The sequence below is a fragment of the Helicoverpa zea genome, chromosome 6 (assembly GCF_022581195.2).
Source record: "Helicoverpa zea isolate HzStark_Cry1AcR chromosome 6, ilHelZeax1.1, whole genome shotgun sequence".
Lineage (NCBI taxonomy): Eukaryota > Metazoa > Arthropoda > Insecta > Lepidoptera > Noctuidae > Helicoverpa > Helicoverpa zea.
Window position 1 is genome coordinate 6,993,233 of NC_061457.1, and position 20,930 is coordinate 7,014,162.

Consider the following 20,930-nt stretch of genomic DNA (forward strand, 5'->3'; position numbering starts at 1 on the left):
GAATTAAAAACTGTATAATTAAATGTACCATTGAAAAATTTTACGTTTGATTGCAAAAGAATAAAAATTACCTTCGAAGATGCATCTAGTAAATGGGTCCCCTGTGTATCCTGTAGGGCATGAGCATATAGGATTATGATTTATAACTTGGCATTGAGCCCCTGACCCACAACTTCCTTTACAAGGATCTATGCATCGTTGATTAGAACAAGCTCGGTTTAGCGCGCATTCTGCACTCGACGTACACTCTGGCCTGCATGTAGGTGGTGCGCCCATATATCCAGATAAACATGAGCATATGGCCTGTCCGTTCACTTCACGACATTGGCTGTTAGGACCACATGGCGATGGATTACAAGGCTTTATGTTCTCGACTACCCGTACCGGTCGACATTCAAGGAAGGCATTTCCGGAAAATCCTTTGGGACAAGTACACATGGGCACGTGGTTGAATACATTGCATAAAGCATCCTTGCCACAAGTATTTATACAAGGGTCGATGCATTTGTTTCTTGCACAAGCTTTATTTTGAGGGCAGTCCGTACTCATTAGGCACTCTGGTCGACAGCCGTAATATGGGTCACCTTGATATTCAGGTAGACATTTACATATTCCATCGTTACATAAAGCATTCGCACCACAAGGTGATGGATTGCATAAATCCTGCTCCAAAGGAGTTTCTGTAAAAAACATAAACGGTGAATGAAAAATTAATGGTTTTTATATCAATTCCTGTTGCATACAATTGACTACATAATTAAACTAATATCAAAACCTAAACTAACAAACACTTGATTGGGTTTAAAAAAACTGTTTCAGTAAAACCATAATTACCGTCATCGTCAGGCATTGGAAGGCAATGAGTAAACGGATCTCCAGAGTAGCGTTCAGCACAACTACATTGAGCAACGTGATTAAACACGGTACATTGAGCATTTACACCACATGCTCCAGGACAGGGATCCCGACACTTTTCGTTAATACAAGCCTGAATGCTGGGGCATTCTGAATTTATTGTGCACTCAGGTCTGCAGTTTGGTGGACTACCGATATAGCCAGGGAAACAAGCACATGAGGGAGCATTGCCAATGTTTCGGCACTCCGCATATAAACCACATGGTGCTGATAAACATGGATCTTGAGGTACGTCCGAAGGTGGCTGTGATACTGAAAAAAAGTAAGCGTATAATAAAATTGCTTATAAATTATTTAACTTGAATTTCTAATGTGGAAATCAATAACTTACTTTTTATTGGATAGCATTTTGTAAATGGATTTCCAGTAAGACCTTGTTTACACACACATATAGGGCTGTGATTGATCACATTACAATTAGCATTTTCTCCGCATGTATTTTGGCACGGATTGACGCATTTCTGATTTACACAAGCCAAATGCGATTGACATTCAGAGCTCACTACACATTCAGGACGGCAGTTTGGAGGTGCACCCATGAAATCCGGTAGACAAGAGCATGCCGCCTGTCCCTTAACTTCCCTGCATTGACTGTTTGCTCCACATGGAGAGGGACTGCATGGATTAGTTTCGACTACTACTGCTGCAAATATAAAAATAACAACAGTTTACTTTTTGTTGTAATTTGAATGATTAAATAAATAATTTTCTCAATAAATAGGTACTTACACTCTTGCATGATATTGCAATGGCTGAATGGATTTCCTGTGTATCCTTGTTGGCAGATACATGTCGGGATATGGTTATGTACTTGACATAAGGCATTTGGGCCACAGGTTCCTGGACAGGGATCTATACACTTCATTCTAGAACAAGCTCTGTTAAGGGGACAGTCAGAATTCACTACACATTCTGGTCGACAACCTTCATAAGGATTGCCTGAATAGCCATCTTGACATTGACATGATCCAACACCTCTTTGTTCTTTGCATATGGCATTAGAGCCGCACGGGTTAGGATTACAGGGTGTTAAATTTTCTTTCTGATCCATGATAGGCACAGGACTACAGTATGTAAATGGATCGCCCGTGTAACCAGATTGACATAAACACATTGGAGCGTGACTTACGACTCTGCATTCAGAATTAGAACCGCATGCGCCTATACATGGGTCTGTACATTTTTGATTAATACAAGCCAAATTATAATCACATTCACTATTGCTAATGCATTCGGGTCTACAGTTTGGAGGTGTTCCCTTATAGCTCGGTAAACAAGCACAAATGGGGCTTTCTCCACTTATTCTGCAAACTGCATGGGGTCCACAAGGTGATGGTTCACATGGATTTACCTGTACTTCTACTGCAACTAAAAAGATAAAATAAAGAAAATTAGCTCAAATCGGTATTTTAATAAAAAAATATTCGGGAATAAAGCGTATATTTACCTATAACTGTACACCTTACAAAAGGATCCCCGGTAAATGATGGTGGGCATGTACAAATTGGATTGTGATTGATAACATCACAAACTGCAGCCGTTCCGCATGCTCCAATACAAGGGTTTATGCATTTTTGGTTGTTACAAGCTTCTTTTAGAGGGCATTCGAGACTAACGACGCATTCTGGCCGACATGTTGGTGGACTTCCTCGATATCCGGGTACGCAGGAACATACTGCTTGTCCATTTGATTGCTGACAACGACTGTTGGGCCCGCAAGGTGACGGATTGCATGGGTTGGTGATTGAAACTGGAACACAGAAGTTGAATATTTATAAAATTATACACAATTATAAATCTTGTGCAAAATTTATAAAATACTGGCTGATCCCGCGAACTTCGTATCGTTTAAACCTCTACAAACATTTTAAACCAAAAAAATCAAATCGGTCCAGCTATTCTCGAGTTTTAGTCAGACTAACGAACAGAAATTCATTTTACCTCTATATATAAGATTAAAAAAATATATACTTTATAAATGTTTACCTGCTGATGGTCTACACTCCACAAAAGCATTGCCACTCATGCCTTTGGGACATGAGCACATTGGCACGTGGTTCATAACGTCACATAATGCATTAATTCCGCAGGTTCCAATACAAGGATTGACACATTTGTTTCGTAAACAACCTTTATCAAGAGGGCAATCTGTATTATAAACGCATTCTGGTCGGCAGCCAAGATTAGGATCACCGTGATAGCCAGCCACACACGAACATGCACCATTATTGCAGACAGTATTCGGTCCACAAGGATTAGGATGGCAAGGATCACTAGGAATAGCCACAGGTTCATCTAAAAATAAAATGGTTATTCTGAATCCTGTTCGATGATTTACGACTAACAACATCTTTATAGATACAATTTAAATGGGATGTGAGTATTTTTTACCTTCGACGGGCTTTGGAGTGCATTGCCTAAATGGATCTCCGGTGAAACCATCTGGGCAAAGGCATACCGGAACATGGTTATTAACAAAACATGTTGCATATAGACCGCAGGAACCTTCGCAAGGGTTTCGGCATTTTTCAGCTTCACAAGCTCGGTCACTTGGACAGTCGGAATGAACGACGCACTCAGGTTTACAGTATGGAGGAGAACCCACATAGGAAGGTAAGCAGGAACATGAAGCTATTCCGTTATTATCTCGACATTCAGCGTATGAACCACATGGAGACGGAACACAGGGATCTAAGGGTGCAGCTACGCTAGGTGACGTTTCTAAAAAATAAAATAAGTACAATTATCTCGAAGATATAAATAAATCATAAATGACATACAATAAAGGAATGTTTTAGCAACTTACGCATGATTATACTACACATTGTGAATGCATTTCCAGAGTAACCCGAACGACAAGTACACACAGGACTGTGATTAATTACTTTGCATTCTGTATTTTGTCCACACGGCTTAGGACAAGGATTTATGCATCGCTGATTAACGCAGGCCCGGTTAGACTTGCACTCAGAGTTCATCATACACTCTGGCTTACAGTTTGGTGGTGTACCCAAATAATTTGGTAGGCATGAACAAACAGGCTGATTATTTACTTCTTTACAAATAGCGTTTATTCCACAGGGCGACGGGTTACAAACGTTTACAACTGAAATGTCGTTTTCTGAAAAGGTTCATTCATTTTAATTGTGATCGTAACTGATATTTATCCGTAATTGATCATTAATATTTACCTCTTATGGGGTGACAAATTGATAATGGAGTCCCAGTGTATCCAGACTTGCAGTTACATATCGGTTTATGGTTTGTGACATAACAGTCTGCGTTATACCCACATATTCCCGGACATGGATCTACACATTTATTTCTGCTGCATGCCAAAACCAAGGGACAGTCTGAATCAGCTAAACACTCAGGCCTACAACCTTGGTAAGGGTCACCAAAATAATCAGGCAAACACGAGCACGATCCAGCATTTCCTTGTACTTTACATTCGGCATTTGCACCACAAGGGGATGGTTCACATGGATTTAGATATTCGACCTTTGGTGGAGCTGAAATATTTTCAAATAAAATAAATTCACTTACCGATAACCAAGTCAGTCACCGTTGAAGCACTTCCTTGTTCCGAAGCATTAGTTGAAGCTTTCTGGGCCTGGCGACGCTTAGTGACCTCCTTATCCGGTTGCAGCGTCACTATCTCAAGCAGCACCGTCCAAAAGCGGCCGTCATGGCGGACAGCCTAAGCTTTACTGTAAGTGCTATGTTATCTCCGCGTGCTCCGTCAAGCATGAGGCATTAATTATATCACATTAACAGTTATTTTATAAGTTAGGTTTGTCCCTCCTGAAAGCGATTTATTTATCTATTTTGTCTTTATGTCCGTCCCTACCGACCTGGTCCGAGGCTTATGTTGAAAGCATTTTGCATAGGCGCCGTATCGATGCAATACCTTTGAACCAAATGGCGGGCATGGTCACCAGACAGTCCCAAAGTAAGAACATCTATACAGACCCATGTACATTAGTAACCGTGTGAGGCGTGAACGCTAGGTAAAATATCTCATATGACAAGCACGTCATTTAAAGCATGAACAAAAATATCACGCTTTGCTAAGCTGAGGGGTTATATGCATCTCGAATGGTTGGTACTCAGCTGTCAGTTTTACTAGAGCATTATTTTACAATATATCCGTTAACCTTAATCTTAAAAAAAATAATGATAAAAAAAATTACCTACCAACATCCACATAATTCTTACAATTGATTTTGACCATAAATATGAGACTTTTTTAAGTTTCTCTAGTATAGTAAAACGATAATTCAAAAAATTACAAATAAAGTACAAGTATTTTTATTGATTTTACTGTTACCTTTTGACTGTGAACAGCCCTGGAAGGGATCACCCTCAAGGCCTGGTTCACAGGCGCAGATCGCACGATGATCGACCACAGAACAAATTGCTCGTGGGCCACAGGCTTGTTCGCACGGATCCTTACACTTCTGCGCTACACAAGCTAAAGCTGCTGGACATTCTGCGCTTATGGTGCATTCTGGGCGACAGTTTGGTGGAGCTCCTATAAAACCAGGCTGACAACTACACGCAGGTGTGTCTCCAGAGTTCAGACAAATTGAATTCGGACCGCATGGCGATGACTCACATGGGTTAATTGGTTCTGGTGGTGGGGCTACAAAAACGACAGTCATTAACATTTTCAAAAAACCGTTAATTTTACGCTATTTTAAATATTAGTTAAAATATAATACCTGGTTTTGGATAACAATAGGAGAAAGGATCTCCAGTATATTCTTCATTACATGTACAAATTGGTGAGTGCGCAATGACTTGGCAACGAGCTCCGCGACCGCAAGCTCCTTCACAAGGATCGCGGCAGCGACGATCAATACAGGCTAGTTGTAATTTGCATTCAGCGCTCACGAGGCACTCCGGCCGACAAGAAGGAGGCGATCCAACGTGTCCTGCCTTGCAAGAACAAGCCGCAGCACCATTTTTACTCACTGTACATTCACTATACGGGCCACACGGAGAGGGGGAACATGGTGATACTTGTATGGTAATATCTGTAATTATCACATCGTTGTTTTTAGTCATTTAGTGCGTAAAAAGAAAAAAAATACAAAAAAATCAAACATTTTATTACCTTTTTGTATATCTGAACAAAGGGTAAATGGATCTCCTGAGGTAGCAGGAGAGCAGGTGCAGGAAGGTATATGGTTATTGACTGAACAAATTGCATTCGTTCCGCAAGCACCTGGGCATGGATCAACACATTTGCCTCTTTGACACGTACGAGTTGGAGAACATTCACCGTTGGTACTACATTCGAGTCGACAACCAGTATAAGCATCTCCGAAATATCCAGGCGCGCAAGAGCAGGCGCCGCCATTACAAATTGCATTACTACCGCATGGAGACGGATTGCAAGGATCGGGTGAAGTCGTTGGTATATCTGTAAAAAACAAATGACACTAGAGCCTTCGTTTCTGACTACCTAATAAATTAGAATGAGTTTATATGAGTACTCTAGAATTTTTACGTACCTATCACTTCAACACATTGGATAAATGGATCACCAGAGTAACCGGTAGGACAACTACAAATAGGTATATGATCATGTACGCGACATTCAGCTCTGAAACCACAGGAACCTTCACATGGATTTCTACATCTCTCAGCAATACATGCTTGGTGCGACTGACAATCTGTATTGACAAGGCACTCTGGATGGCAGTTTGGTGGAGCACCTAGATATCCTTGAATGCATGAGCACGATGGACTGTTGTTAATCGGGCGACATTCACTGTATGCTCCACAAGGATTTGGTTGACATGGATGAATTGGCTGATCTACGTCGTTGTCAACCTTCGCTATTTCAATGCACTTTATAAATGGGTCTCCAGTCATACCCGCTGGGCAACTACATAAAGGACTGTGATTAATAACTTGACAATGAGATCCTATGCCACATGTTCCTCTGCAAGGGTCAGCACATTTTAATCGATGGCAAGCACGATCTGATGGGCACTCGCTGCTATCAGTACATTCTGGTCTACAATCAGGAGGTGCACCTCGATAGTCCGGAAGGCATTCGCAGGAAGCAAGTCCACCATTTTCCCTACAAATACTATTGGGACCACAAGGAGACGGCTGGCATGGTTTAATAATTTCTATAGGTTGTTCTTTTATGCATTGGTCAAATGGATTTCCAGTATATCCTTTGATGCATGCGCAACTTGGAACGTGGTTAATAACGTTACATTCTGCATTTCTACCACAAATGCCTGGACAGGGGTCTACGCATTTATTTCTTATGCATGATTTATCAGCAGGGCAGTCGGAGCTCAGGACACATTCTGGACGGCAACCATCATAGGGATTTCCTTGATATCCTTCCAGGCACGAACATGATCCAGCACCGTCTCGTTGGCTACAAACTGCATTTGCTCCACACGGCGATGGATCACAGGGTTGAACAGTATTTTCTGGGAAAAAAAAAACATATTATTTATATAATCATAAAAAAGAGTTTGCCTTTAGTCACCACAAGTAAAACTATCAACATACCCTCTTCAGGAACACATTGCATGAATGGATTGCCTGTAAACCTTTCTCGGCAGCTACATGAAACCGTGTGGCTCACTACGATGCAGTCAGCATTTACTCCGCAAGATCCAGGGCATGGATCAATGCATTTATTCTTTATACATGCTTGATTAGAAGGGCAATCAGGATTAATAACACACTCTGGTCTGCAATTTGGCGGCTGTCCAATGTAGTTTTCGATACATCTGCAATTTGCCTTTCCATTTCTTTCCATACATTGTGAATTAGGACCACACGGAGTTGGATTACATGCATCCACTGGTTCTACTTTTGGATCTACAATATCATAACAGCTTTTGAATGGATCTCCTGTTTGTCCCGAATTGCAGCTACAAATTGGGCTGTGATTTATAACTTCACAGCGCGCAGATATTCCACACGCATTAATACATGGATTGATGCACTTTTGATTAACGCAAGCTTTGGTAGAAGGACATTCGGAACTAACAACGCATTCCGGTCGACAGGCTGGTGGCGAGCCTTGGAACCCTTCGAGACAAGCACATATAGCAGCGTTATCGACGTTTTTACAAATACTGTTAGGTCCACATGGCGATGGATGACAAGGATCTCTTGGCCTTGGTTTTTCTTGTTCCATTCGGCGGCAATGTGTGAATGGGTTCCCGGTGTATTCTGTCATACAGGAGCATGTGGGAATATGATTTATAACGTCACATTTAGCATTCTGTCCACATGTGCCCGGACATGGATCACGGCATTTGTTTCTGAAACATGCCTTATCCCTCGGACATTCTTGACTTCCCGTGCATTCCGGTCTGCAACTTTCATAAGGATTACCACTGTAGTCAGCTAAACAAGTGCAGAATCCGTTATCGCATACAGCATTTGCACCACATGGGGATGGATTGCAAGGATCCAAAGGCGCAGGTGTCGTAGAATCTAAAAATGAAAAAAAAAAAAACAAGTTAAACGTTATAAAATATAGAAGCACGTTATAAAATATAAACCCCAAAACAGATAGTATTCTTTTTTTACCTTCGAGGATAGGCAAACATCTTGCAAAAGGATCGCCAGTATATCCTTCATTGCATACACAAACAGCTACATGGTTTAAAACATGACATGATGCATCCACTCCGCACGATCCTGGACACGGATCTTCACACTTTTGACGAACACAGGCAAGTGATGCCGGACATTCGGCATTAATGGTACATTCTGGCCGACAAGAAGGCGGGGAGCCCACATAGCCAGGTAAACATGAGCAAGCTGGTCCACTTGCTAATAACTGACAACGTGAATTAGGACCACACGGCGAAGGAGTACAAGATGGAGGCCTTTCAGTTGTGGTGGATGGAATTCCTAAAAAGAAAAATAAAAGGCTTGTAGATATGCATACTATTATTCAGTGTGCTATAAAAACAGACCTACTTTAAGTTATCTCAAACATACCATAACATTGTGTGAAAGGATCACCAGTCATGCCTAATGGGCAAGTGCAAATAGGACTATGGTTCTTCACTATACAATGTGCTCTTAAACCGCAGGAATGTGGGCAAGGATCATCACATTTCTGATTGATGCAAGCCTTAGATGTGTCACATTCGCTATTTACAATACACTGAGGTCGACATGACGGCGGTGATCCAATGTAATTCGGCAGACACGAACATACTGCTTGCATATTCACTTGTCTGCACTGACTGTTTGGACCACAAGGTGTAGGTTCACACGGATTTTGCGGAGGAGTAGCTAAAAACAAAAGTATAATTAGTTTACTACGCTTTGGTTACAAAAACAGTGTGTATCAGTTTTACGTAATTTTAAATATTTGATTTACCAAACCAGAAGTAAGGGAGGGGAAACAATGTATATCAATTTGCCAATTACAGCTAATGTTAATCAGCCTATATTATCTGTGGGTGTACATATACAAGTTACGAAGTAATTCAATTGAAAAAAGCCACTTACGTGATACGGTTATTTCTTTACACTGGAAGAAAGGATCACCAGTATATCCTCTCGGACATGTACAAACAGGAATATGGTTTTCAACGGTACATTGGGCTAACTGGCCACAAGTTCTTGGACAGGGGTCTATACACTTGAATCGTGTGCATGCCAAGTTTGGTGTGCAATCGTCGTTACTCTCACATTCTCTGCGACATCCGTTCGTACTGTATGGATCACCTTCGTAACCCTCGGAGCAGACACAAGCCCCTGCACCATTGTATTCTCGGCATTCAGCGTTAGGTCCACAAGGCGATGGCGTACAGGGACTTGAGGTTGGAGTCATTTCGGTTGCTAAAATGTACAGGAGGATAAAATGGCTTGACGTTACGTTTATTCAGTAGTTTAGTTCTCAAATGTGATTACATATCTATACTAACATACAATGTGATGCAAAAGTTCTCGTAAAGCTCGTAGGGCGGTAAAATAGCCCCATATCAAAAATCATCAAATAACGATGCTTTTAAACCGTAATATTATTTTTTGGCTTACCGCGAAATAAAATAAAAACAATAGTCATTCTTGTACCAGGGATGCATAAAATAAACGAAGTAATTCCCTCGGTACGCGGGTGAAACCGTATGGAACAGCTAGTCTAACATATTTATGACTTTTTAAGCATACTTACATGATATTATAATTTGAATACAATTTCTCGTAGCGTCACCAGTAAAGCCTTGTTGACAAGAGCACACTGGTTTGTGATTAATAGTCAAACAAAGAGCATTAACTCCACATGCTCCTTGACACGGGTCTTTACAACGCTCATTAATACAAGCTGTGTTACTAGGACATTCAGGATCTATAGTACATTCTGGTCTACAGTTTGGCACTCTGCCAATGTAATTTGTTAAACAGGAACAAGCAGCCTGATCTCCAATAACACGACATTCGGAATTAGGCCCGCAAGGGGAAGGCACGCACGGATTGGTTGAGGGGGGCACATCACCTAAAAGGTAATAAGAATAATTTAGTGAACAAAAACAATACAGCAATGGCAATGTTAATTGCCAGTTAAGTGTAGAATGTGTATTTTTCATGCAATAACTTACGCTCTATTAATTTGCACTGTGTAAACGGATCTCCTGTGTATCCAGGACTGCATGTACAAATAGGATTATGTGTAATAACTTGGCACCGAGCGTTAACGCCGCAAGAATCTTGGCATGGATCTTTGCATTTCTTTTTAATGCAAGCTTTATCTTGCGGACATTCAGAACTGACGATACACTCAGGGCGGCAGGAAGGTGGAGTGCCAATGTAGTCACTTTCACATGTACAAACACTGTGTCCATTTATCACACGACATAAGCTGTTAGGACCACATGGTGACGGTTGACAAGGGTCCAAAGGAACCTTAGAACTTTCCGTAACAACTGAAATAAAAATAATATGTCGCATGTAACAAAGTCAGTAATAGTTATAGTGAGTGAATATTTTATGAAAAAACTAACTAAAAACTTACTTTCTATTTCACATCTGACAAGTGGGTTACCATTGTAACCTGTCAGGCAAGTACATGTCGGAGAATGATTTACAGTTCGGCATTCCGCATTAATACCACAAGCTCCCGGGCAAGGATCTTTACACCTATTATTTGAACAGGCTTTGTTACGATCACAATCAGAATTGGATACGCACTCTGGGCGACACCCTGTGTAAGGATCACCAAAGTATTCTGGCAGACACGAGCACGAGCCAACGCCGTTTCGTTCTTTGCATAATGCATTGGCGCCACAAGGGGATGGACTGCATGGATTGGGTGGCGGCTCTGGGTGTTCTGAAATTAATAAAGGCATGTTTTCATACTACAGTTACAAAGCCACAAAATTTTACAGCCATAGCGCTTCTTAGCGCTTTACGCTCGATAACTTACGTTCAAAAGGTGAACAACCACTGAAAGGGTCACCTGTATATCCCAATAAACAGCTACAAAGTGCTACATGATTCGCTACAGAACATTCTGCGTTAAAACCACAAGAGCCAGGACACGGATCCACACACTTTTCATTTTGGCATGCAAGATTACCAGGACACTCAGCGTTGATAGAACATTCAGGTCTACAATTTGGTGCAACACCAATATAGTTCGGCAAGCATGAACATGCAGGCGCTTCGCTCACTACTTTACATTGAGAGTATGGACCGCATGGTGAAGGAACACATGGATTTCCTTTAGGCACGTCTAAGATAGTTTCTAAGAAAGAAAGAAAATAAGACAGATTTAGAAAAAAACAGAAAACAGGAAACAGAAATATTCAAGGTAGAAAATATATACATGAAAAGTGATCAAGAAACGAAAAATTATTTTTCTTTTCAAATTTTTAGAGGGATCAAAATCAATAAACAATTTCAATTTGTTGGATTTTTATTATTTTAGTCGTATTCTTACTTTGCTCCAAACGACAAGTAACGAAGGGATCCCCAGTAAATCCGGCTCTACATGTACAGATCGGATTATGATTTATTACTTGACATCTTGCATTGAGACCACACGTTCCCGGGCACGGGTCTCTACATTTTTGTTTTATACATGCTTGGTGTTGAGGACAATCCGTGCTTATAATGCACTCTGGTCTACAAGTAGGCGGTGAGCCCACATACCCTTCCCGACATGAACATACTCCATGATCATCTACTACCTTACAATTGCTGTAAGGCCCACAAGGTGACGGTATGCATGGATTGAAATCTGCGATTGGAGCTAAAATAAAATATTTTTTATTAGTCTGATTCAAAGTAGAAAGTAAAATATTTAATTTAAATTTGATATCCATATACTAACGCTTTCTTTGAGGATGACAAGATACGACTGGATTACCGTCATAACCATCAATACAGAGACAAACTGGTGTATGATGTGCCACGGTACACTGGGCATTTATCCCGCACGCACCCTGGCATATGTCTACACATTTATTGTTAGAACAAGCTTTATCGTATGGGCAATCATTATTTGTGACACATTCAGGTCTACAACCCAAATATGGATCTCCAAAATATTCTGGCGTACATGTACAGGCCCCCACTGAATTCCTTTCAGTACACACTGCATTTGGACCGCAAGGTGACGGGTTACATGGGTTTGTCTCGTCTTCACTTGGTATTGTTACTACAAATAAAATCATTTATTTAAGTTGTGAATGAAATACAGATGCAACAAAAACAAGAGCTTTCCGTTAATTAGACTTACCAATAAAATAGCAACCACTAAATGGGTCTCCCGTATAGCTTTCGCGACAATGACAAATTGCTTTATGATTAATGACAACACATTCTGCGTTTGAACCACAGGACCCTTCGCATGGATTTACGCATTTTTCACGAATACAAGCTAGGTTGCTTGGACATTCTTCATCGTATATACATTCGGGGCGACAATTTGGTGCTCTTCCTATATAACCAGATAGACAAGAGCAAGCTGGGGTTTCTCCTATTAACCTACATTGTGAATTTGGCCCACAGGGTGACGGTATGCATGGATTTCCAGAAGGCTTCGGTTCCGGTCCTAAAATTTATTTCGTCGTTTTAATGCATAGAGTAACAAAATATAGGAACATAATTTTACGTGAGGTAGATGTTAATGCTTCTATTAATAATGCTGAACTTACTTTTTTCAAAGGTACAATGCACGAATGGATCTCCGGCGTAGTTCGGAGGACAACTACATTGTGCATTATGATTTACTACAGTGCATTTTGCGTTATTTCCGCAAGCTCCGATACATGGATCGACACATTTCTGATTGATGCAAGCTTTATTAGGCATACATTCACTGCTGACCAAACATTCAGGCCGACAAAAAGGCGGTGAACCAAAATATTGTTCTTGGCATGAACATATTGCATGTCCACTGGTGACACGGCATATGCTGTACGGCCCACAAGGTGATGGTAGGCACGGATCAATTGGGATGTCGTTTTGGCCTAAAATAACCATTCAATTTAAATTATTTTTTAAATCTTTTAAGTAATGCACGATGACAACAGAATAGGTACAAAAAAATCTTACGTAAATAACAAGATGTAAACGGATTTCCTTCATAGCCTGGCAGGCACGCACAAGCGGGAGCATGATTGTTTACGCGGCATTCAGCATTCATTCCACACACTCCAGGGCAAGGGTCTTTACATTTATTGTTAATGCAAGCCCTATCTTTGGGACAGTCTGAATTTAATACACATTCTGGACGACATTCCACATATGGATCTCCGTAGTAATCCGGAAGGCAAGTGCATGATCCTACTCCATTTCTTTCTTTGCAAATAGCGTTCGCCCCACATGGTGATCGTGAACACGGACTTTCAACTGTAGGTTCAATGGCTAAAAGTTTATGAATTTATAATTATTGCAGTGTCTTTTATACATTATATACATATTTTTTTACTTTATAAACTTACTTGGTATAGGGGAACATCCCGAAAATGGGTCGCCGGTATAACCTTGGTCACATGTACACACAGGTATATGTTTGACAACAGCGCAACTCGCGTGGTACCCGCAAGATCCTGGGCAAGGGTCACTGCATTTTTGAGAAATGCATGCCAAGTTACCCGGGCATTCAACGTTAATCATACATTCTGGTCTGCAGTTAGGAGGACGCCCAACATAATTTTCAAAGCAAGAACATACTGCTAGACCATTGACGTCCTTGCATTGCGAATGTGAACCACATGGATTAGGTAAACAATTATTTATTGGTTCCATTTGTCCTGTAAAAATGTTTCAATTATATGTTTGCTTTATTCCTACAAATATCCAATGTAATTTATATATAATCCGTAATACTTACTGTCTTCAAAGAAACATCTAACGAAGGGATCGCCTGTGTATCCGTTATGACAGCTACAAATTGGATTATGATTCACAACTTGACACTGAGCGTCAATACCGCACATACCAGGACACGGATCCTGGCATTTTTGATTAATACATGCTTTATCTGGTCGGCAATCAGAACTGACAATACATTCTGGCCTACAATTTGGTGGAGAACCAACGCATAGGTCAAGGCATGTACAAACAGCATGCCGATTAAATACGCGACATTTACTGTAGGGCCCACAAGGTGAGGGATTGCACGGATCCGAAGGTTCTGGTATAGCTAGATTGTAGAGAAGAAAATAGACAGATAAGTATAATAGTACGAAACACAGAAAAACAGATACAAAGAAAGATCAAGAAAGAAAGTCTTACATGAAACAGGAGTACATGCATGAAGAGGATTTCCTCTATATCCAGGCAAGCAGTAACATGAGGGTGCATGGTTGGCAACTCTACATTCGGTATTCTGTCCACAGGCTCCAGAGCACGGGTCCACGCATTTATTATTGAAACAAGATCTATCTCTGGGACAATCAGTGTTCATCACGCATTCTGGACGACATCCACGATATGGATCACCATAAAATTCATCTACACATGTACAAGAACCAGCACCATTCCTTTCACGACAAATGGCATTAGGTCCACAAGGTGATGGATTGCAAGGTTGATGAGGTACATCTTTCGAAACTGCAAAATGTTTGTACATAAAACATGCTATCTTGCATAACTTACTAAAGAAAACCATGCGCTGTAATAGTGCAGTAAACCATTCATGCATAATATAACATTATTACTTACTTGTTATAGGGTTACAGCCAGCAAACGGATCACCCGAAAAACCTTCGTCGCAGGAGCAAACTGGTTGATGATTTTGTACTATGCAACGCGCGTTGAAGCCACAAGACCCAACACACGGGTTGACACAGTTGCCACCCAGACAGGCAAGTGCCAAGGGACAGTCCTGGTTGATGACGCATTGCGGACGACAAGATGGCGGCGCTCCTAAGGTTCCCGGTTCGCAAGAACAGACTGCACGACCGGCTTCGTTCCGGCATGAAGAATGTGGTCCACATGGAGATGGCAAGCATGGATCTGGTGCTGGATGAATAATACCTGCAAATAAACAAATTCGATTTTATATTCAAGCCACTGCAATCTGAATCTATCAAGGCAAAACAACAAGAAACGAAAAAAAAAATATTATCACACTTCACACAAATCTATAAAGATTGTGTTGGTAACTACATATTTCTTGGAAAAAAAATTATCAAACTTTATATGGACGATATATTACTCCTAGGAGTTGATCGATGCAACTATCTAATATATAAAATCGAAAAGCGGAAAGCTGTTCCCTGAAGATGGCTGTACAGGAAGTTTAACTTAATAAAAACTCAATAAATAGCAATGATAAATCATATTATGAAGATTTTTTAGTGTAGGGGTAATTGCTGACATTGCAATTTAGTTGAGGTATGTATACAGTGTGTAAAATATTTTGTTTGGAATATAAACATAATATTTTTATAACTCACTTTCTCTGTAGCATCTGATAAATGGATCTCCTTCTGGTAAGTTTTCTGGACAAGTGCAAATAGGGTTGTGCCCTACAACATGGCAGCGTGCGTCTAAGCCGCAGCTATGTTGACAAGGATCTTTGCACTTGTTACCGAGGCAAGCTTTGTTTGTTGGGCAATCCGAGCTGACCGAACACTCAGGGCGGCAGGCAGGTGGGGCTCCCAGGTAGCCAGCACGACAGGAGCAAGCGGCGCGGTCGTTCACCACATGACATTCACTGTTGGCTCCGCAGGGAGATGGCTCGCAAGGTTTGAAATTCGTTGCTATAATAGTTTAAACGTTATGTAATTTTTTTTTATATTTAATAACAGACATATTATATACAGACATATTAATTCTATAATTTTATACATACGTGGAGTTGATTTCCGACGGCATGAAGAGAATGGCTCGCCTTCGTAACCATTGAAACATGTGCAGACTGGAATGTGATTAGTGACCGAACATTCTGCGTTAACGCCACATAAGTCTTTGCACGGATCTCGGCAGTGATTTGACAGGCAAGCAAGATGATTTGGACAGTCGGAGTTTATTGTACATTCTGGCCTACAGCCACCTGCGTACGGGTTGCCAATATTGGGAGGTATGCATGAGCATCGAGCTACATCGTTAACCACCGTGCATATTGTATTATCTCCACAAGGTGATGGGTTACATGGCGACTGTGTGTCACCCTTGGCTGTAACACATCCTACAAATGCGTCGCCTTTATATCCATCTAGACAGCTACAGAGTGGGGTATGATTGATGACATTACATTTCGCATTATTCCCACATGCGCCTAGGCATGGGTCCGCACATTTTTCATTGATACAGGCTTTGTTAGATGGACATTCCTGATTTATGACACACTCTGGTCTGCAGAAGGGCGGAGTGCCTGAATAATTCGGGCGGCAGGAGCATACCGGATGATTAGATTTAATTTCACATACAGAGTTGGGGCCACATGGTGATGGTACACATGGATTTTTATCAACAGGCAATGGATCTATGGCATCTGCGCAAGCCACAAACGGGTCTCCAGTTTGTCCAGGGCTACAGCTGCATATTGGATTATGATTTACTACTATACAATCTGCATTCACACCACAACTACCTTGGCATGGGTTAGAGCACCGTTGATTTACACAAGTCTCTGTTTGAGAACAGTCTGAATTACTGACACATTCTGGTTGACACATCGGTGCTATCCCTCTATGTCCTGGTAAGCATGAACATACAGCAAATCCAGATGACGATACAAGACAACGGCTGAATGCTCCACAGGGTGACGGATCACATGTAGACAACGAGGGTGGTCCTACAACGGCAGTTTGGCATCGCACATAAGGATCACCTGTGTTTCCGGTCGGACAGTAACAAACCGCGTGATGGTTCACGGTTTTGCATAAGGCTCCAATTCCACATATATCCTTGCAAGGGCTTTCGCATTTATTATTCAAACACGCCAATTCTGGTGAGCAGTCGCTGTTGACGACGCATTCAGGACGACATGATATATATGGGTTTCCATAAAAGTTGGGCAAACATTTGCAGGTGAGAGCACCGTTCCTGTCTTCACATACTGCATTAGCACCACACCGTACATTATCGCAAGTTTCAATTAAAACAGCTGTAAAAAAAGACAATGTCTTAAAATATAAGTAAATAGAAGATGCGTAAGTAGCCGATACAAGGTTTCTATACATTAGATTCGATTAGTTTTGATACGAACGGTAGTTTTTTGACATATGACTCGTATAATAAACGTCATGCATTTTCGTATATTATGATAGGAATGGAACTAGGCATACATTAATCTCATTTGATACTTACGATTTGTTATTAGTTTACAGTGTTCATATGGATTTCCTTCGAATCCTTCAGCACAGTGACAAATAGGGTCATGGTAGTAAACTGAACATAAAGCGTTGACACCGCAGGCACCTGGGCAGGGATCTGTACATTTATTCCTCAAACAGGCTTTATTGAAGGCGCAATCCGAATTAAACATACATTCTGGTCTGCAAGCCGGGTTGTTGGCAGCATTCGGCCCAACACAAGCATCACAAATTACAAATTGATTTCCATAGGTATCGCATGGAGAATTGTGGTCACAGTCATTTGGTGAACAGGGTGGAATTGTTGAATTATCAGACCCAATAATGATTGCTGAAATGAAAAACAAAATTGTATAAGTGAATATAGTCATAACTGAATTTTTATATATATAATTTTTTATTTAATAAAACTTACGGCGATAAAGACATTGAGTCAATGGATCACCAATATATCCATCTGGACACAGGCAAGACACCGTATGTTCTGTGCACAAGCACACTGCGCCAATTCCACACACGTTGTTAAATGTACATGGATCTGTACACTTTTTATTGATACACGCTTCGTTTGATGAGCAATCCGAATTCATTGTACATTGAGGTTTGCATTCTACGCTTGGGTCTCCAAAGAAGTCCGGAGGACAGAAACATAAAGCTTTGTCACCGACGTCTTGACAAATAGCGTTTAAACCACATTGAGCAGTGTTACAAGGTTTTTTGGAATTCGATTTTTGATCTCCTGGTGGTAAGCAACTCATCAGAGGATTACCAACAAATCCATCTTCACAAATACAAACTGGTCGGTGCGATTCAACTCGACATTTTGCATTCATTCCACAGGCCCCGGGACAAGGGTCTCGACAGGCGTATCCTATGCAAGCTCTATTTAATTTACATTCGTCATCTACTTCACATTCTCGAGAGTGACATCCATCAACACCGTAAGCATCACCTAAACTACCCTCGGGACACAAGCACAACGCCTGTCCTTCATAATTAACTTGGCAAATAGCTTGTGGTCCGCATGGATTCGGTGTACAAGGACTTCTTTGAGGTTGGCAGCCAACATGAGGATCTCCCGTGAATCCAGTCTTACAGAAACACATTTCCATATTGCCGCTTACATAGCAATCTGCGTTAGGTCCACATGGACCTGGTTGGCAAAGCACATCGGGTGGCAGGTAACCTTGTCTGTTGCAAGACTTGTAAGGATTTCCAATTGCGTTTTCGGGACAGTAACAAGGCGGCGATCTATTCGGATCGCATCGAGCACCGACACCGCATGTATTTGGTTCACAAGGATTGCGAGATTCCACGCAGCCTCTGATTGTATTAGGGCTTTCGATATACCCTGGTGAACATGTGCATTTTGCAAACCCGTTTGATTGTATTGTACATTGTGTATTAGGTCCACAAGGTGATGGATTGCATGGATTATTTGGTAGCCGACATGGTTGGCGTGGGGGATCACCTTCATAATTCGGTAGACAGAAACAAGCGGGTTTGTTGTCAATTAGTCTGCACCCAGAGAATGGTCCACATGGATTTGGTTCACATTCGTTGCCTTCAGGAACTGAAATTAATAATTTAGAATTCAGTAGTTCTTACATTATAATTCAATAAGTAAAAGCTACAGTATTCATTAAAGCGTAGATATACTTTCAGAAAACTTACTGCAATTTTTGAAAGGATTTCCTGTTAATCCCTTAGGACAAAAGCAAATTGGATTGCCATTATCAATTTCACACATTGCATTTGTTCCACATGGATTTGGAATACATGGATTAGATGGTGGTTCACACCCATGCTGGGGGTTCCCAGTGTAACCAGGCAGACATTTACACGACGCGCGATGATTTAAGACGTCACAAACAGCGTTAGTACCACATCGACACGGAGATCCACATTTTCCATTAATACAAGCTTCTGAATTTGCGCATTCATTATCAGAACGACATCCCTGCACTAAAAAAGAGAAAGATAACAAGTTATTACTTTTCCTTCTTACTTTAGGGTATGACATCTAAATCATTATATTTTTATGCATGAAAAAAGACAAATTCATTTAAATACCGAGTATATACTTTTTACTAGATAAAATCAAATTAAATCTAGAAAATACCCTTACCTTGGAAACATTCTAAGAATGGGTTCCCAGTAAATCCAGCTGAACATTTGCATTCAATGCCATGATTTGATGGTAAGCATTCTGCGTTATCTCCGCATTTGTTCACAGCACAAGGATTAATGCAAACTCTGTTTAATCGATCACAAAGCAGTTCTGGAGGACAATCCTCATCATACTGACAAACTGAACCTGAAGGTATTACTAAAATAACAACAAATGTATGATATAGTAATTGTTGAAGTTTTGTTACTCGTTAAATGAATTGATAATATTAATATTTACCTGGTACACATCCGACGTAGCCATTTCCTTGGAATCCTTCAGCGCAGCTACAGTCTGATCCATGGTTTGTGTTTATACAGACCGCATTAGGTGCGCACGGATTGTGTATGGCACATGGGTGTTGACATGCACTATTTATACAAGCTTCAGTCAAGGGACAGTCTTCATTTCGAGTGCAACCAACTGAGCAAAATGTAAAATACATATTTATATAATATACACAGAGAGTGTTGCCCCCTAAAGAACTTTGCTATTAATTTATATTGCTAAGAGCTTGAACTTGGATTATATACATGGAAACCAATAAACCTCAACCACAATTGTTTTATAATTTACGTTAGGTTCTTTTATTTATGCGATATTTTACAATTCTACCTTCTTTAATCAATGACTTCCCTTGTATAGTGAGAGTAAGTAAATGGTTAAATTAATTTAAAACTATTAGTAGGTATCAGTAATTAAAGCTTACATATTTTAGGTGAACACTTAACAGCAGGGTCTCCATCGTGCCCGGCGGGGCACGAGCACATAGGCCTTTGTTTTACTGGTTGGCAATTGGCTCCTATGCCACATACGTTGTCGAACTCACAGGGATTTTGACATAATCCCATAAAACAGGCTTCAGTCTCTATACAGTCCCGATCAGAGTGACAAGGTTCTGGTACCTTGGGTGTTCCAGGTGGTTCTAGTATGTTACACGTTAGATACAATAATTAGTATGTTACATTAAAAAGTAGGTGAACATTAGTGTATTTACAAATATTAACATGAATTGATATTATTTGATTATTATTTGATATGAAAAATACGCATTTGTCCGACAAAAC

At 40.7% G+C, this 20,930-nt stretch overlaps 1 protein-coding gene across 1 annotated transcript in view; it reads right to left on the minus strand.

The window, feature by feature from the left end:
* LOC124631053 overlaps window positions 1-20,930 on the minus strand; it is a 97,541-nt gene that overhangs the window by 38,097 nt on the left and 38,514 nt on the right. Inside the window, exons 29-66 of the mRNA XM_047165175.1 lie at window positions 20,573-20,788; window positions 20,104-20,286; window positions 19,822-20,022; window positions 19,368-19,658; window positions 18,109-19,266; window positions 17,689-18,024; window positions 16,229-17,485; window positions 15,831-16,136; window positions 15,094-15,408; window positions 14,665-14,982; window positions 14,261-14,572; window positions 13,869-14,180; window positions 13,480-13,791; window positions 13,080-13,394; window positions 12,662-12,976; window positions 12,254-12,580; window positions 11,861-12,172; window positions 11,345-11,665; window positions 10,934-11,248; window positions 10,521-10,844; window positions 10,097-10,417; window positions 9,430-9,762; window positions 8,911-9,210; window positions 8,494-8,820; window positions 7,459-8,397; window positions 6,435-7,376; window positions 6,035-6,343; window positions 5,640-5,954; window positions 5,246-5,560; window positions 4,107-4,427; window positions 3,722-4,036; window positions 3,307-3,636; window positions 2,902-3,210; window positions 2,363-2,665; window positions 1,645-2,283; window positions 1,247-1,558; window positions 835-1,167; window positions 72-680 (exon numbers count right to left, since the gene is read on the minus strand). Of these exons, the coding sequence (XP_047021131.1) occupies window positions 72-680; window positions 835-1,167; window positions 1,247-1,558; window positions 1,645-2,283; window positions 2,363-2,665; window positions 2,902-3,210; window positions 3,307-3,636; window positions 3,722-4,036; window positions 4,107-4,427; window positions 5,246-5,560; window positions 5,640-5,954; window positions 6,035-6,343; window positions 6,435-7,376; window positions 7,459-8,397; window positions 8,494-8,820; window positions 8,911-9,210; window positions 9,430-9,762; window positions 10,097-10,417; window positions 10,521-10,844; window positions 10,934-11,248; window positions 11,345-11,665; window positions 11,861-12,172; window positions 12,254-12,580; window positions 12,662-12,976; window positions 13,080-13,394; window positions 13,480-13,791; window positions 13,869-14,180; window positions 14,261-14,572; window positions 14,665-14,982; window positions 15,094-15,408; window positions 15,831-16,136; window positions 16,229-17,485; window positions 17,689-18,024; window positions 18,109-19,266; window positions 19,368-19,658; window positions 19,822-20,022; window positions 20,104-20,286; window positions 20,573-20,788 (15,318 nt within the window). The remainder of the gene's footprint in view (window positions 1-71; window positions 681-834; window positions 1,168-1,246; window positions 1,559-1,644; window positions 2,284-2,362; window positions 2,666-2,901; window positions 3,211-3,306; window positions 3,637-3,721; window positions 4,037-4,106; window positions 4,428-5,245; window positions 5,561-5,639; window positions 5,955-6,034; window positions 6,344-6,434; window positions 7,377-7,458; window positions 8,398-8,493; window positions 8,821-8,910; window positions 9,211-9,429; window positions 9,763-10,096; window positions 10,418-10,520; window positions 10,845-10,933; window positions 11,249-11,344; window positions 11,666-11,860; window positions 12,173-12,253; window positions 12,581-12,661; window positions 12,977-13,079; window positions 13,395-13,479; window positions 13,792-13,868; window positions 14,181-14,260; window positions 14,573-14,664; window positions 14,983-15,093; window positions 15,409-15,830; window positions 16,137-16,228; window positions 17,486-17,688; window positions 18,025-18,108; window positions 19,267-19,367; window positions 19,659-19,821; window positions 20,023-20,103; window positions 20,287-20,572; window positions 20,789-20,930) is intronic.